General features: G+C 44.5%; 1 protein-coding gene and 1 pseudogene across 1 annotated transcript; both read right to left on the bottom strand.

The window, feature by feature from the left end:
• Nucleotides 1–8,331: 8,331 nt before the first annotated feature.
• On the bottom strand, nucleotides 8,332–10,653 carry LOC123400072 (annotated as a pseudogene).
• Nucleotides 10,654–13,840: 3,187 nt separating this feature from the next.
• Nucleotides 13,841–17,533, bottom strand: LOC123395977. The gene is made up of 3 exons (XM_045091003.1): nucleotides 16,274–17,533; nucleotides 14,362–14,462; nucleotides 13,841–14,240 (listed from the first exon to the last, which is right to left on the bottom strand). Exons 1-2 carry the CDS (start codon nucleotides 17,527–17,529, stop codon nucleotides 14,366–14,368), a joined length of 1,353 nt encoding a protein of 450 aa, XP_044946938.1. The 5' UTR covers nucleotides 17,530–17,533; the 3' UTR covers nucleotides 13,841–14,240; nucleotides 14,362–14,365.
• Between the last annotated feature and the right edge of the window lie 627 nt (nucleotides 17,534–18,160).

The following is an 18,160-nucleotide window of genomic DNA, read 5'->3' on the forward strand; positions in this document are numbered from 1 at the left end:
TGGCTGGGATTATATGGGTCGCAAATTTCTGAATTTCAGGATGCCAGAATGTGTAGCGCAGGAAAGCAGAGCACACCCAAAAATTCCAGTGTTCTTGATTCTTGTATGTAGGGAATCACTCTAGTGTTTTTCTTTTTGACAAAAGGCGGCTTCATATATTCATTCAGAGATTTGTTCAGTGCAAATAAGGGCCCTGATAGATAATATCAGGAGACACATTAAACCAGCAAGCCCTTGTATCATGTTTGGCTGACTTTGCAAGAACATGAGCTGCCTCGTTACAAGAAACGACCAACACCAACACGAGTAAAATTACATGACATGGACTTTTGAGCCCTTCTCTTAGTATCAAAGACTATGACTAAACTAGCACAATCACAAGCTATGAGCCGCCTAACACGAGTAAAATTACATGACATGAACTCTGGAGCCCTTCTCTTAGTATCAAAGACTATGGCACCTATGTAAGATATGTCCTTCTCCCCAGTCACAAGCTAAAACCGACGACCGCCGGGTGCTGCAACCGGCGATCAAAGAGCTACAACCGCCTTTTGTTTTTGCCGAGACCGGTGAGAAATTTCGCTGGGACCAGCGACGACGAGCCTTTTTTTTTTGCTGGAACCAGTTTCCTTTTTTTGTTGGAACCATGTTTTTATTTTGCTGGAATCATGTCATGCTTGCTGGATTCATATCACTGTTTTTTGCTGGAACCATCACACTTTTTTGTTGGAACCAGTGTTGATAGATGCTACAATTGGCTAGCGAAGATGTTTACTGCCATCAATGGCGGACGACGATGTAGTAAGGCAGAGATGAAGATGCTACAACAATGGATGGAAAATGCTACAACTGGCTACGCAAATTGATATGAGCCATCTGATGCTGTCGGCGAGGATTCGTGCCGGAACCGATGAGCACTCGGGGAGGAGGTCCTGCGAGGGCGGCGAATCCCGACGGTACTTCAAGCTCTCGGTCACTCACGTGGGTTTTGACGGGGTGTCGGTGATGCTCGTTGCAGCCTTCCGTTTCTCCCGTGCGGAAAGAGGACAACGCGAGGTGGAGCGATATGACGGCTGACATGGGCAAAATCGCACGGCTTATGGGTGATCGGCCCAAATTTAGGCCGGCGCACAGGCGCCCATCATTGCACTTTTCAATATACTAGATTACTCTTACCAGAAATGTTAAATGACATGCAAAAAGACCATGTTACCCCTAGTAATGTAGTAGAAGTTATTAAATGACATGCTAAAAGTAGGAACACTGTTGGAAAAAGTGCCAAAAAAGTCCTAAAAAGACCCTCCCATAGGGACTTCTTCCTTTAGTCCCAAATACCACCTTTTGATCCCTAAAAGTCTCTCCTGTTTGTTTCACATGGGACTAAAATGGACTTTTTTTAGTCCATACACAAAAAGTCCCTGAAAACAAACACCTTTTCTTTGATGTTTGACGAAGCTATGATGTGTCGAAGGAAGATGTTTGATGACGACAAATCTAGATATGGTCACATGGCTACTTTATGATGAAATACTTTTGCTCATCATTTTTATTGGCTAACCTACAATTTTTTTTACATTCATACATAAGGTTGCACTTGCACAACTTTTTTGTTTGAAGCTGGGCCTCGACGTCGGCGAACCACGCGCGGAGGACTCAAGTGGCGCGGGGGAGGAGGTAGGCCGGGGTGCAGGGAGGACGGTGCGGCGGAGGATGAGGACCGGCGGCCGATCCAGATGGGGTTGGGAGGCGCGGTCGCTCGACTCGGGCGTGGGGCAGAAATAAGAAACGTTATTTTCACTTATTTACTGTAGTGCGGGTTGATTACTCGAAACGGCAGGGGCTTTTGTGCAAAAACGATGCTTTATTATTATAACAAACATGCCCGTGCATTGCAACGGGAGAAAAAAAAATCATCTCTTAAACAAACTTCATGATATTATCAAATATTTTGAATTTTTTTATTATGCTATACAACAAGGAACATGATAAGTGGTGATGTAAAAAAACATAAAGGAAGGATATTTTTTAAATATATTAAAGGTGTTTACATTTCATCATACAACAGAAATATCTACCTAGTTGTCGCCTTGCCGTATATGTTTACCCCTTTGTTATCGTTTTTCCTCAGTGATGCCCAACAAATATTTTATTATAATGAAAATAAAAAGTATATTTTAGTATTCAATGATAACATGTGCATAAGAGCATTATTTTTGTTTTATTGATATATGTGTTTGTAAATTTAATCCAAGTCGAGACTTAATTTGGTTGCAAACATATTAGGCAACTTCACACTGAAAATAATCAATCTGTCAGGACACACATATCATATGTTTAATGTTGCATATCAATATTGATATTCTTAAAAAATAAATTATGAACATAATTTCAAACAATATCGAAAGCCACTGGTTTATATAAAGCTTGTATTAGCAGCTTCATATACATCATCGTCTATAGCATGTGTATTGTGCACTACGCGAAATTAAGATGATGATTATGTACGTATTATAACCTTCAACATATAATATCTGATAGGAATGAGCATCCCATATAATGCCAATAATTGCTATTGCGAGAGCATCAAATAATTATATTTACGACATTTATATGAGTATGAAACATAAACAATAGACATTTTTAAAATATCACATATAAAGAAGGTATTAAAAATATTAATTAAGGTTGCAACCAAAACATAATTTTAAAAATATGTTAGATTTGAATTTCTGGTTTAAATGATATGAATATTTCGAAAACATTTTGAATCTGCATGTAAAAATGAATATAAGAAGGTAAAAAAGATTACCTGGGCAAAAAAGTGCAACTCGTCAACTAAGCCCACATTTGGACGAGTTATATCCTACACCCATCAAAAAATCGAAGAGAAAAGAGGGCGGAAATAAAAGAGCAAGGATGGGATTCGAGAACCCAGGCTGCCTAGCTAGAAGCACGCCAATTCAACTAGGAGGACACCTTTGTACTCATGATAATTTGGAGGATTGCCTGCTCTTAACCAATGTGAACGAACGAACCATTCTCTCACTTGCGGGTGGCATGGTGGGTAATTATTCACAACTTTGAGGGTAAATATTATGACGTACGACAGAAGCAATAACTGCTTTATTATTAGGGAAAGACTAGCAAAAAATGTCCGTGCGTTGCAACGGGTAAAACAAATCCTTACACACATGGTGCTCTATTTGTATTGCATTTTTTTTGTACGGCCATAATATCCACCTATTAACAACAAACGTGATCAATCCTAATCGTCCATGTTGTCTGTAGTAGAAACAATGATCCATCTTCAATTTGGACACTATAGGTAATGTTTTGAATTTTGATTTGATTTTTTGTGGCAACATACATTTATGTTGTGTCAATGCACTAATATTTTTTGAATTTTTCCGAACATTTTAGAATGTGCAACGGGTATTCGGTGCACCAGATACATCCCCATATGTGTTTTTCATGTAGAATCATAAAAGGTATAGTTTTCGTTGGCCTGGTCTGAAAGATTCAGTGATTGAAAATACTTGAGATAAATTGATCTTTTAGTGCTTCAGATTACAATTGCTTGACATATAATACCAAATTATATTTTATGTGCTTCCGCCAAGTCATGTGTGTGTACTTGCCCGATTTAAAAAATAAATAAAAAAGTGAGATATGCAGGACTCAAATCTGGGTCTTAGGTGTATGTAGAAGTTTGGTACCCCAACCAGTGCGCCACTCCCACGTTCGTTGCAGGATCACTTATTAATAAACCAATCACGACGCAGCGCCTATTGGACATGTATAGGTTGCATGCTTCGTAATATGCCGGCCAGAGCTTTTTCTATTCCCTTGAAAATGTCTATTGTGTAAAAAACGTACGTATAGACAGCATTGCTCCATAATATGTCGGCAGAGCTTTTTCTATTCCCTTGAAAATGTCTATTGTGTAAAAAAAGTACGTATAGGCAGCATTGCTCCATAATATGTCGGCAGAGCTTTTTCTATTCCCTTGAAAATGTCTATTGTGTAAAAAAAAATACGTATAGGCAGCTTGCTCCATAATATGCCGGGCAGAGCCTTTTCTATTCCCTTGAAAATGTCTATTGTGTAAAAAAAAAGTATTAACTACTTTAAAATGATTAGCATGATTAACTATTTTTGCAATATATGAATATTTTAAAAAGTATTTAATCTATCAAAAAAAGTGTAGAGAAGTTAAACAGAGAATCCGGATCGAATTATTACACTGTGTGAAACATGTACTCATTAAAAAAGGAAAAAACATAAAAAAGTAAAGGAAGCAAAGGGATTCGAACCTGTGTCTTCAACTTAGAAGAGCAAGGCTCTCTTCACCCCGCTAGTGTTCGACACTCGTTATAGAATGGCATAGGTCAGTATAAGGAATACGCGCTGGGCGATGACTTAAGGAAAACTGAATCATTTTTTGACTTACGGGTGACATGGTGGGTAATTTATGCCAACTTTAGGGGTAATTTTGATGCCGGACGACAGAAGCTATATTTGCTTTATTATTATTATATAATATAATATAATATAATATAATATAATATAATTATAATTATAATTATAATATAATAATAGGTATAGGTATAAGATAAGATATAAGATAAAAGATAAGATAAGATAAGATTAGGGAGAGACTAGATTACTCTTACCAGATCCTTTCTTTATGAAGTTTTGATTTCGCATCAATTCACCTCTATCATAGGAATGTTAATTTTGGAAGGAATTAATGGAGTCGATCCTCGCCGTCCTATAAATAGCACAAGGCCTTTGAGTCCATCGCATCACGTGTGCTTGTGAAGCTAGACTAGACGAGATTGTCAATCACAACTCCCACCAGGTTCAGGGGCCAATATGAATCTCAAGTTAGCAACGATTCTTTTCTTTGCGCTGCTTGGATGCAATGCGTTCTCTGTGCAGGGTAAGTATATACACCCCCTGTGTATGTATGTATGTATGTATGTATGTATCTATTCCTATTTGTATCACTAGTACAAATGCCCGTGCGTTGCAACGGGCTATAAATTTAATAAAAGTCGGTCTTTGTATTATTATTATTATTATTATAATTAATTGATTTTCTATGATTAACAGTTTCATTTGCAATTTTGTGCACTGTTTGTGCTTGGAACAAACAAAACGACCTGTTATACACAACACACAATATCAGAAAAGGGAAAATCTAAGGAGAAGCACCGCATAACAGCTCCCCCATGCGGCGGTTCATGCACTTGCAAGAATCTTCTACCTCATGATTACATCATCGTATTAAATGTTTTTTAAATTTTAAAAATGATTTATCTCACAGATTAATAATTTGATTGAAGATTCGTCTTCACCGTTAGGTTTGTCTCGATGAGACCTTCAAAATAAGATTGCATGTTGACATGTTTCAAGGATTTTTTTTTCGTCGTTCCTAGTTGCCACATTTATGTCATAATAGTTGTCATCATACGAGTGTACAGTTGTCATAAAATTTATACATAGTTACCGTAACAATAATTTTATACTTTTTAAGTATTGCAGTATTATGTGGAACTAAAAAATAGTTATTAAAGCACTAACAATAAGAAAGCAAATTCATGAACGAGCACAAGTACAATGAATCAAGTTTTCTAATGGGTTATATTGACATTCATAAACCCGATAACCAAGTTGATTTAATGTGAGAACTATGCGACAAATAATGTGACAAATAAGTGATAATAATCTGGCAAGTACCGACGAAAACAAAAGTTATCGAAACATGTCGATATGGGATCTAGTTTTGAAGATCTCGTTGTGATAAAGTCAGTGGTGAAAACGGATTATTAATTGAGAGAACGGTTTGAGAGATAAATCTTTTTTAAAATGCAAAATCAAAAGATGGTTACATGTAAGCACGAGCGTTGCAACGGGAGACAAAAATATTACGTTATAGCCAAATAAGTATGGCTCAATACCCCGACATATGAGCATCCTCTATTTTTGTACTTAACACGGTGGCCCATCATGTTGTCACTTATCTTTTCTTCCATCCTCGTCAATGATGGTTGTGGTTAAATTTTGTTGATTGATGCCCACTATCTTTTTTATAAAATGCATGGACAGTTTTTTACTCAGTTTATGAACTTTTTTTAAATGGGTAATAAATTTTCAAATTCAAGATTTTTTTAGTTTTTCTCAACGTTATTTTTACTTCCTAGACATTTTCTTCGAATTCACTAATATGTTTTAGATAAATGGTCATTTTAAAAATCATCAACATTTTATATTTCCTGAATATATTTTTTCAAAATTGTGAATCATTTTATAACATGTGAACAGTTTTTAAAAATCATCAATTTTTTAAACCGTGAACGTTTTATTATTTCCTGAACCTATGTTTCAATTCCGAAACATTCTACGGTTTCATGAACAATATTTTTCAAAACTCAAAAAATTGGAATTTTGAAAAATCATGAATTAGTTTAAAGAAGTACAAAATAAATGTTATAATAAAACATGGGCTGGCCCATGAACTTGTGTTTGCTGCTATAAAAAGAGAAAATCAGTGTCCATGTGATCAAGTTTTGTTGATTCATGTAAACTTATCTTTTTCCTAAAATGCATGGACAGTTTTTTATTCAGTGAACATTTTTTAAATCAATGATTTTTTTTTTGTAAATGGGGAACAACTTGGGTATTTGATTTTTGAAAATTTATAGACATTGTGTGAATTATTTTATAATATGCAAACATTTTTTAAAACGATCAACAATTTTTGAATCCGTGAACATTTTCTGATTTTCTGAACCTTTGTTTTAATGTCCAAACATTCTATGATTTCATGAACATTTTTTTCAAAACTAAAAAAATTGGAATTTTGGAAAATCATGTATTAATTTAAAGAAAAAAATGTATTGAAATAATAAAACATGGGCTGGTCCATTAACCCATGTTTGCTGCTATATACAAAGAGAAATAATAGGGATGCAAAAAATGTGTGCCTACCAGGGGTCCAACCTGGGTGTGCTGTGTGGAAGGCAGCCGCTCTAGCCACCACACCGAGCGCCTGCTCATGATTTTTAGTTCTCATATCTTAATAAGTGCACACGACGATGACTTTGACAAAATAAATCTGAACCGTTTTTTCACTTATGGATGGCATAGTGTGTAATTTAAGCCAACTTTAAGGGTAATTTTAATGACATATCACAGAAGCAATATGTTCTTTATTAATAGGTAAAGATTACCTCAGCAAGCCACGAGAATGTACGGAAATCAACAAAGATGCAACACATGTTGTATCCGAAGTCGCACTTGCCTATTGAGAGGCGCCACCTCCATAGCCCTTCAGGGATTCAGCACGTGAAGCCAAACAAACCGCAAAGTCCTTCATAAGATTTCATTATGCATGCCGGGGTAGTCTTTAGGCGGAAAAAAGTACAGGGCACATTCCCTGCATCTCCCTATATCAAGCTCAAACTTCCCCCAGTGTCCAAAGACAAGATCATGTGCCGTCACCCTCAGTACTATGGACATCCGCCTCAGAGCCACCACATTGTTGAGGATGCACAATACCATAGCCACCACATTGTTGAGGATGCACAATACCATCTCAAGCTGACTTCTTAGACCCATAAATCATGAAACCTTGAACTGCTCGATGGGTGCATGGCTGAAAATGCGAGCAAGCTTCAGGCTCGTTGGAAAACCCTACCGACACATGTGGAAGCATATGAAAATGTAAGGTTGTCGAAAGTTAGATAACTATACACAAGCAGCATTGGAGACTGAACCTTAGTTATCCTCTATTTAAATTAAATTTAACATTCCAAATTACAGTTCCATGTAGTCCAATCTAGTATAACTTACAGTGCAGTACAAACTACGACGAACCAAATGCAACAATCACTAAGCAGACATCGTTTGTCTCAGAAGATAAACAAGGACACTTACATTTACACGAGCTTTTGCAGAAGAGGGGCCAACTCTATAAGACTCACTAAGCGAAGAATCCCATTCCTGGCTCTCGAGTTCCTCGGAATACTTACAATCAGTCAGTCACCCCCAGTTTTATCAGATCACTGAACTTCCTCAGGCACTTTGAAATTCTTGATGGTGGTACTATGTAGACAAACAATAACACGCAAATCTAGCTGAGTAGCTAGTTTCATAGGCACACATTATTCACTTCAATACAGGTAATTCACAGCAAATATTGATCACTCCTATGAGGGGGCATCACAGAATACAAGGTTATATCAGTTGTTGGTTCACAAAACCTTCCTAAGAAAAACTATATCAAATATAAAGAAAGATCTTGCTCTTTGCACTTGGGTCCTTCTGTCAATTCTCAGGTTTCACTTTGGCATCTCCATTAGGAAGAGCAATTTGGGACTGAGCCAACCTCTTTGACTCCTGGATAAAAATGAGTCAATAAGAAGCTAAAGCAGCAAAATACAAATGAATGAATAAGAATTATTTTATGCTCATTTAACAGTCCAATCTGAAAGCTAAAAATTAGCAGGACGAAACCGTAGTTGTGTAAATCTACAAAGAATGCATCACCAACACAAAAGTAAATTCCGACCTCACCTAGATTAAGTCCTCACACCAAAATCGGCTTAAGTAGCAGGTTCCAACAGAACATAGATATATACAGGTCTTGCTCTCACAACTTCCGGAAGGGGGCGAAAGATGTATTGAGCGATGTGATAACTAAAACATGGAGCTGCATATGATTGCTAAAGTAGTAAAATATGATCACTACACTGTTACTGGTCGACTCGAAGATGAGCGTTAAACAAAATTTTCAGTGAAGATAAACATGTGAAGGAACAACCGATCCTAAGAATGCAGGCGTATTTCCACTTACATCAGCAGAAGTAGCACGTATCTGCCTGTATGCTTCAATGTCGTCTGGAAAAGCTTCTTCCAGCTCCTCAAGAAGATGCTTCCTTAGGCTCTGAGACAAACATATTGACAATATTATTTCACAATTGTAATCGTGAACCAGCTCCTCTTGAAGATCGTATAGAACACAGACAAAAAGTATCATAATCATAGAGGAAACAATTATACGAGCTTCTTGCGTCTATTTTGATCAAGAGTTCAGGACATATATCGGTGTACAAAAGTCATAAGAACTCAACGCCTAGAGTTGGAAGCAAAACATCACAGAAGAAAAATGGCAGGGTAAACTTGGCGAAATGAATGCACAGCTTGAATCATAATCAGAAGTAGTACAAACGTAGCTATTAGGATACGAGGCGGTGAAATGAAAAGTAGCCCCTGGTAACCAAGATAGTCTTGTCAACTGAACTCACGGTTATCCATGCACCAATAAATCATAACGAACACTACAAAATGGTAGGCCTTAATTAGAGTTTGAGGTATACATCAGTTTCATAAATTCTATACACGTATTGGATATAAAATTGCATCTACCCTTCTTATAAAGCTCCATAATACAGTGACAGGAATCTGCATCAACAACACAATGAACACTGGTCCTACAATTCCACATTCAGTTAGGGCAGATTACTAGCAGTAAATGGGGGTAACATGGAACACCAGAAAGCTTCGAATATGGAAAGTCTCCTTAAGAACTGATTGACGGTAGTTTGTACACCATTACCAATTTAAGGTGGATAGGAAGGGGGTGATTCTGTTCTTCCTGAGAATAAGTTGTCATAGTGCAACTGAATTGCATAATGGAATTTAATTCATGAAAACAGAGATGGATTCCCGTGATTGTAGTTTGGATGCCACTATATCGAGTGACATGGCTATGCTGGTTCCTTTTCACATGGTCAACACAATTTACCCCCTTCAAACTACACCAATGTCGACTTATATGAAAAGCAGACTTCTGTGGCAGTAATACCATTTATGTTTTCATCAAAAAGTTCCACTCAAAATAAATCAACAAGCTTTGTGAGTGTCGCTAATCTTCATCCACTGTGTCCTAAAATACTACAAACTCTATCGAGCATATCTCTGGGTACGATTGGTTCATAGACGAACTTGTCCACACTTAACAATGATGCAAGCCATACTTACCTTGAAAGCATCGGTCTTGCCCTTGGTGATCTGGTTCTTGGCGATGCAGCTGTTGAGCACGTCCCTCGTGAACTCATCGGGGTTTTCCCGTCATCAATCAAACTAACAACGCAAGCAACAATCAGGAACACACACAGTTCGGGCGAGAGGGTCAACATCAATGAGCGACAGAGCAAGAGAAGAGGCTAAAGGATCTCACTTGACGACCTCCATGGGCACCTGGATGTTGCACCCGTCGGCGAGCTTCTGCATCGTGTCGAGCTCCGCTAGGAGCGCGTTCCTGCATCGTACAACACACCAAACCCTAAGGGATCCGCGCACGCAGAAAAGCCGCGGGATTAAAAGGGGGTCGCCGGGGAGGTCTGCCGCGGGTGGTGCGGGGAAGCAAGGGAGCTTACAGGCGCTGGAGGAGGGGGAGCTGGGACGCGGAGCTGAAGGAGGAGACGTTGAGGTTGAGCTGGTGGAGCAGGCCCAGGGTCTTCTGGATCGAGCCCGTGACCTGCGCCAGGTTCTGCTTCGACGGGTCCCCTCCCGCCCTTGTACGCCGTTACCAGAAGCGGCCGCGACGGCGGCGGCGGAAGAAGAGTTCGGGGCAGTGCTGTCCATGGCGAAGTCAGCAGGCGGTAGGTGCCCGCCAGCGGGTTGCAGACGGCGAGCGCCTTGGGCGGGTGGGCTGCGCTGGATGCGGGAGACGACGTTGAGGATGAGGAGGAAGGGAGGGGCGCGGGGGGTGGGCCGGTCTCGATCCAGAGGTAGAGGAGGGAGCCGGAGGAGGCGACGGGGGAGAAGGCCTGGTGGGGGAGGAAGGAGGTGAAGGGGAAGCGGAGCCAGCAGCGGCGGTCGGGGTCGAAGGCGTGGAGGCATCCCCCACCTTCCGGGCGCCGGTGGCGGAGCAGCAGCAGGCGGAGCGCCGGCAGCAGCGCGAACGGCGCCGTGAGGGCCTCCCGGAAGAGGCGCGACACGGGGCGGCACGCCACGGCGTCCCGTAGCTGCAGCCGCAGGAGGAGGAGGTTGCGGGGTTCATCTTCTTGAGACTTTGGCGGCGAGCGTCTTCGGGAGCAAGTGTCGTCCGCGCGCTGCCCCGCTCCGCGCCCAGCCGTCGCGCCGCCCGTTGCCAGCTGCGTCCTGCGCAACCGTCGATTGGATTTGGCGAGCGCGCCGTCTGCTGCCGCCATTCCTCCTCGCCTCGGAAAACATATAGGGTCTTAATCATAAAAGTGAAACGTTTTCCTCACTAAAGAAAGGACTGCGGATTTATTAACACAAAACGGAAGGGCCTTTTTACAAAAATGTCGTGACGGACGACCAGAAACCCTATTTGCTTTGTTATTAGGGAGAGATAGGAGTATTAGATATACCAATCTCTTTACAACAAGAATTGCAGATCTTCTGACTGTATTTATCCTTTCTGATAACATTCATTTTGTACGTGTTTTGTTATTGATTGAGAGAGCAGGTGGCCAGCAGCTAGAAGAGATGCAAGACAATTCAAATCCTGATTTCATATTGTGCTTGAGGGATAGCTGCCATGGCCACACCTGTTGGTGTTGCGCCACAATGTGGCCTGGTAGACATTGCTGGGAGAATCAGGATGATTGCATGAATGTATGCCCGCACAAGCAATCGTTTCCGTTACCAATGGAGCATGAGCAGACCAAGCTCTGGTCCGAGACTCGTGCAAGATGATTAGTAATAATAGTGATAATAATGGATAGTAATATATTTGCCTGAGGCATTCAACATGTTGGAATACAGAAATCATAGACTATCAGAAATGAGTTGGTATTTGGGGAAGTGAGCGAGAGCCACACCCCGCGACCCCCCGTGACTCCCTAGGGTTCCCTCCCTCCTCCCTCCCCCCCCCCCGGCCGTCCCCGCCCCCCTCCCCCTCCCCCTCCCGGATCCGCCCCGGACCGCCTCAACCGGAGGTGGCCGGGGCGGCGCGAGCCCCGCCCCTCTTCGGCCTCCCTCCTCCTCCTTCCCTCCCTGCCGCCCCCGACGCTTGGCCAGGTGGGGTGGGCGGCGACGGGACTGCCTGTCCCCGCGCACGCGGCTCCCTGCCTGGGGCATGAGGGCGGCGACGGTGCTCCTTGGCTCGACGATGGTCCGGCGACCCGGCAGCAGTGGCTGGCGACGCGCGAGGTGGTGGTGTTGCCCCTTGGCGATGAGATGGCGTGGTGACGCAGGTTGGCCAGTGGCGCGACCCCGGCCCATATCTGGGCCCTGTGGGGCCCATCTGGGTCCTAGCATGGCTTCATCTCGTCTGTGTAGTGGGGAGGAGGAGCAGCTCGGACGGGGGGCGGCGACGCCGAAGGCGCGACTGCTGCAGCGCGATGGCGGGAGCTTTACGGGCGTGGAGAGCCCTGCCGGACTTGTGGGCCCACGGGCCTGGTATGCTCCTGCTATTGTGCCCGGTCGGCTACCGTCGTCGACGGTGGAGGTTGTACCCTTCCGCGTGCCGACGGTGTTGTGGCCCCTAGTCCCGGCTCCTACTCTCCGCTGTGCAGGCCTTACTTCATGGTGCCGTGGTGAGACGGCGTGGAGGCTTCATGACCGCGGTGGCGCAAGATGGTGGTCGGTTTGGTGGCAGGCTCTGGAGCATCCGAGGTGAAGGTTGGGATCGGGGGAAACCCCTGTCGGCCTGGCCGACACCGACGCGGCGACGCCTGTGGGTGCCGCCGGACCTTCCTGGAGGGCGTCGGGGGCGATCCTTCCTCTTGCCTCGTCACGTACCGGGGGAAACCCTTGGCTGCAGCGTCGTCATCGTCACGGTCCTTCTTGGAGGTGTTGATTGGTACCGGTGCTTCGGAGCCTTGGAGCTTGGTGGGAGATCTTCGGTGGGCGCAGTGGTCGTGAAGCGTCTTCGTTTCCGTCGATCCGCCGTTGTCGGCATTTTCCTCTTGTTGTTTCTCTTTCGTTTCTTTTGGGTGTGATTGTGCTGCTTCCGCCCCAGCACCTGCTGTTGACTGTATCGGTTGGTTGCTTTGTAATACAAAGCGAGGGGAAACCCTTTTTCGGGGGAGGGGGGGGGGGAGGGGGATAGACTACAGAGATCATGTGTTTAGAACTTCAGGGCCTCTTCGATTAGCAGGATTGTAAAAACGCATGAATAGAAAAAACACTGGATTAGAATGTCATGCACATTGGATTCCTACAGGATTAGAGTTTGTTTCATTGTATCACAGGAAAAATATATATTTCTTCCAAAAGGTTGAAGTGGATGTTAGAATTCCTATGAAATGTACAGTACAAATGAATCCTTAGGAAAAAAAAATCTATAGGATTCAATCCTGCGAATCAAACAACCAACAGAAGTCCTTTGACTCAAAATAGGCTCTCAATGTATTGTCTCTTATTTCTAAGTATGAGCCTATTATTTTGATGGATTGTCTGTTATTTCTAGTGCTGAGCATTAATAGTTGCAGACACGAGGTAGAACAGGAAAGCAGAGCATATTGGAATCTTGCAGCATAGACACAACACAGGGGTTAGTATAGAAGCTGAATCCAATAACGCCATGCAGAGCGCTACATACGACATACTTGATTCTTCAGACCACAGCTCAATCTCAACAGAGCTACGTACAAGATTGCAACCAGAAAACAGAGAGTGCAAAGCAGAGTAATTGGATCCATACCAACGCATGGACATGATCAGAAATTACAATTTCAGAGCATGCAGGAAAGACAGTAAAAATTGAAGAAAGCCAACACCAGCAATTATGCAGGCAACCTCTCGTTCAAGCAACCGGGCGAAACCATACCAATCAATGGAACAAGAGACATCAATAGTCTGCTAAAATGGCGTGTCGCAAGCACACCAGATGATAGTTTCCAATTCAGAAATTAAGAACTTGTTCCACTAAGTAATTCAGAAATTCAGAAATTAAGAAATTCAGAAATTAACCAACTAAGTATGTACATGGCAGACAAAAGAAACCCTAGTATATAGTAGTAGCAATAAGAGAACATAGTTTGGTCCCTTAGAAAAAAGAAGACAAGATCGTAAGCGTAGTTTCGGCATGACCAGAGAAACTGCATGAGGATGCTTATGTAGCAAATCAGGCGAAAACTGCCATCCAAAAGAATGAGGCTGCTGCTTCTATCTATTATAGCTCTTCCCTTATGCTGCACAGATCTGGAAGCTTCATTATTCCTTGTCCATCATCAGCAAATCCTTTCCTTTCTTGGTACCTGCCGTCTGCGGAGAGGCACAACAGAGGGCACAAAGTCAGCATGGAGCAGAGGATGATGGCATTTTGCGAGTGAAAAACAAAGAACAGAGGGCTGGGGGTCGTGCTGTGCTGATACTTACAGATTCAGTTGGAATCAGTTTCTGCTTTGACAGATGCTTGTGGAACTTTGTACGTCACGGCTTCATCATTGGTCTTGAACACGGACCCAACCTCCTCCTCGCTGAAAAATGCAAAAATAACAACTGCCAACTTTCTGAATTCCTTCATTGAGAAACTTGTAGAAATTCAGCAAAAGATGAATAGGCATTCGCTTTAGGTATCTGTTAGCATTAACAGGTGCATAGGTAACAGCTTAGAAATTATACATCAGGAACAAAAGCATCGACTTTGTCATGCATATGAAATCGCTTAGGTTCACTAGATAACAAAATGCACCGTCAATTTTCAGTGCCCTGCTTTAATTAACATGACCAAACAAGTGTTTTTATAGGCATATTATACAACAGCAAAGGCGCCCTAATGATAGCACAGGCCCCTGTTCAATGAATTTAAAGATAGCAGTGTCATTGTATATAGATCAAGCAGTAATGTGCATCATCTATTATCTAATATTCTTGCTAGGAGGAAAACCAACTTTCTGGGTAACCATTGTATAAACTCAACAGTACTGTCCAGAAACATTCTGAGGTTAAAAGAATTAAAAACATTCTGAGGTTAAAAGAATTAAAAGCATCCTGAGGTTAAACAGAAACCTAATCAGCCAGTTTAACTAAACAGCGATGGCACAGGCCAACCAATGAAACCTAAAGAAGGATGATCCAATATTCCAATTGACAGCAAGTTCCGAGTCATGAACTACATTCCACAAGGAAATTGACAGGCCGACCAATGAAATCTAAAGAAGAATGATCCAATTGACAGCAAGTATACGTCAACACGTCTAGTCAATGTGCATGCTAGCATCCATCTAGTCATAAAGCGCGTCCCGTTGTTAATTACACATAGTCAAGAGTCAAGACAAGCTCAACTTTCAGGAAAGTTGATGCACATTTCCACGAAAGCCCACCAAACAAATTGCATCAGCTTAATAATATAATTAAAGGTGCAAAGGGTCCAAATAAAACTTGCACATGAGAAAGCCATATCCAAATGACAAGAGGAATTCATCAATAGAAATTAAGGTTTGCATCAGAAACATGAAAAGTTAGCCGTGCAGAGGTTCTATGGATCCAAGGAAACTTGCATATCAGAAAACTAGAGGAACAGTCAACACTTAACTAGCCAATATGCATGTGGATATCACCAATGATATACTACCAGTCATGCAAATTTCCAAGGGTCCAGATATGCTTTCACATCAGAAACACAAGAACCTAAAGAAGATGGTCCAACTCTCAACAGCAACACGTACACATCAACTCAGTCGAGCCTTCCAGGAAGGTTTGTGACAGTAATATAAATCCAAACTTAAGTCAGTCCTGAAAAGGTCTAATGGATCCAAATAAACATGCAATTCAGATAACTACAGAAAACAGTCAACACCACCGACCAGCATTTAGTCATGCAGAGTTGTACTGATGGTTCAGATATGCTTTCACATCAGAAACATTCAGAAATCAGAATTGAACAGAGCTGACAGGTACCATCTAGGAGTATTACTCACATAAAGAGGGGAGTTCTTTATTAGTTAAGAAAAAGCCCAACTTTCAGGAAATTGTATCATCTAAACAATTAGCCATGCATAGGTGTTTCACATCAGAAACCTGCATAAGTGCAGACTGAGACTTTCAGGACACTTGACAATACATATCCACACTAGAAAATTTAGTCAGTCCAGTGGATTGTAATGAACTTGCAAATCAGAAAACAGACTAGAGGAACAGTCAACACGTATATATCTAGTCAATGTTCATGCTGATATCACCATCCATCCACTAGTTCTAGAGATGTGGACATGCTTTCACATCAGGATTCAGAATTCAGAATGAAACCCATATCAGATCCAAGAACGGAGTATTTTCTGAACCGTACCTGTAGATGTCTGCGTACGAGTTGACGTAGGGGATGAAATCCGAGTAGTAGGTCCCGCCGGAGAGGGGGCCGATGGAGCGGGTGACCCTGCCGTCCAAGTCGACGGCGAGGACGAGCTGCTCGAGCGGGTCCCACATGACGACCTCGGCGGCGCCCTGGGAGCGGAGCAGGGTCATGCGGTCGTGGTACCACATCTCGTGGGCGTGGAACTGGCCGGCCCAGGCCCAGTTGGCCTGGTCGTCGGCGGCGGCGTGGCCGGGCGCCATGTAGAGCACGGCCACCTCCTTGGCGGCCTGGTCGACGCAGGCGACGCAGAGGTTGCCCTCCATCTCGCCGATCTCCCAGTCCTTGTCGCGGCCGTCGCCCACCTCGTGCGGCGCCGGGATGAGGTCGACGCAGCCCGTCTCCGGCGTGTAGCAGAGGATGTGGCCGATGGTGGTGCGCCAGAAGGCGCGGCCCCGCGCGGCGACGGCCGACCGCGCGACGACCGTCTCCGGCGCGCAGACGTCGCCCCCCACGCGCCAGTCCCAGGTGCGGGTGGAGAAGGACTCGACCGCCCACACCCCGTCGTGCACCTGGTAGGCGACGACGAGGTGGTAGTGGCGGAACCCCCCGGCGGGGGCCTCGTCGTCCTCGAAGGCGATGACGACGGCCGGGTCGGCGCCGAGGCGGTGGTCGCGGGTCTGGTAGGGGAGGCGCACGCGGCGGAAGGTGAGCGGGTTGGCGAGGTAGTAGAAGCCGGTGGCGAGGCCGCGGAGGCAGACGAGGCCGCGCGACGAGGCGAGCACCGACACCCTCTCCGGGAAGGCCGCGAAGGATGGGTCCGGGATGAGCTGCTTGGCGCTGCGCACCGGGTCGAAGGCCGCGTAGGCCACCGCGTCCGACGGCGTGTGGTGGAACATTCCCGACAGCGGCCGCGCCAGCCGCCCCGCCAAGGCCTGCTCCTCCTCCTCGTCCACCTCGAACGGGTCCTCCTCCTCCGACGAGCCCGCCGAATCCATGCCGTCGTCGTCGCCGTCGCCGTCGCCGTCGCCGGTCTCGTCGTCCTCCTGATGGTCTTCGTCGTCGTCGTCGGAGGAGGAGGGGAGGAAGAGGAGGGAGGTGGAGGCGGGGAGGGCGAGGACGCCGCGGTCGTCGTCGGAGGAGTCGGCGGGATTGTCGGCGCGGAGGAGGACCCACTCGTCGTCGTCGTCGTCGGAGGAGGAGTCCATGGCTGGATGGTTAGGGTTTTGGAGGAGGTCGGGGATTCGATCCATGGGAGGCTGCGAAGGAGGAGGTGGGGGGGGGGGGCGGATGGCGGCCACAATTTATATGGGCTGCGGATGATATGGCGTCGGTTTGCTTCCTTGCGGGGTACGATGTGGGCCCGGGCCCACTTGTCGGCGTCGGGAGGGGAGGCGTGGCCGCGACGGAAACGCGCTGCTGGACACGCGGGGACACGCTGGACTGCCTCCCGCTCGATCGATCCATTTCCCTTGGGAAGAAGTTAATTAAGGAGCTCTAAAATCTGAGAACCTGCGAAGTGCCTCTTGTCCAGCTCTGCAATTTTTACCTGCTGCTCCTTCAACTCCGGAAGCAATTTTTACCTGCTGCTCCTTCAACTCCGGAAGTGGAGATGCGGAGTGGAGGACATCCGAACAAGCCTTAACTCGGTGGACTCTACGCTAGAGTCAATTACATTACTAGTGGTGGTAGAGCTTGGCATGAACGGTCACTGCAAGTTGTGGTGTACTACATTGAAGCGATACAAAAAAACTTGGCTTTCTGATGTAAATATGGTGCATAACTCGTTTTTATACAATCCTTGACGCTGACTAGGCATGCCGGCGGGCATGGGCCCGCCGCTGATGACCAGACGGTGGGGGTGGAGTCGGTTTTTTTCCTTCG

The sequence above is a fragment of the Hordeum vulgare genome, chromosome 5H (assembly GCF_904849725.1).
Source record: "Hordeum vulgare subsp. vulgare chromosome 5H, MorexV3_pseudomolecules_assembly, whole genome shotgun sequence".
Classification (NCBI taxonomy): Eukaryota; Viridiplantae; Streptophyta; class Magnoliopsida; order Poales; family Poaceae; genus Hordeum; species Hordeum vulgare.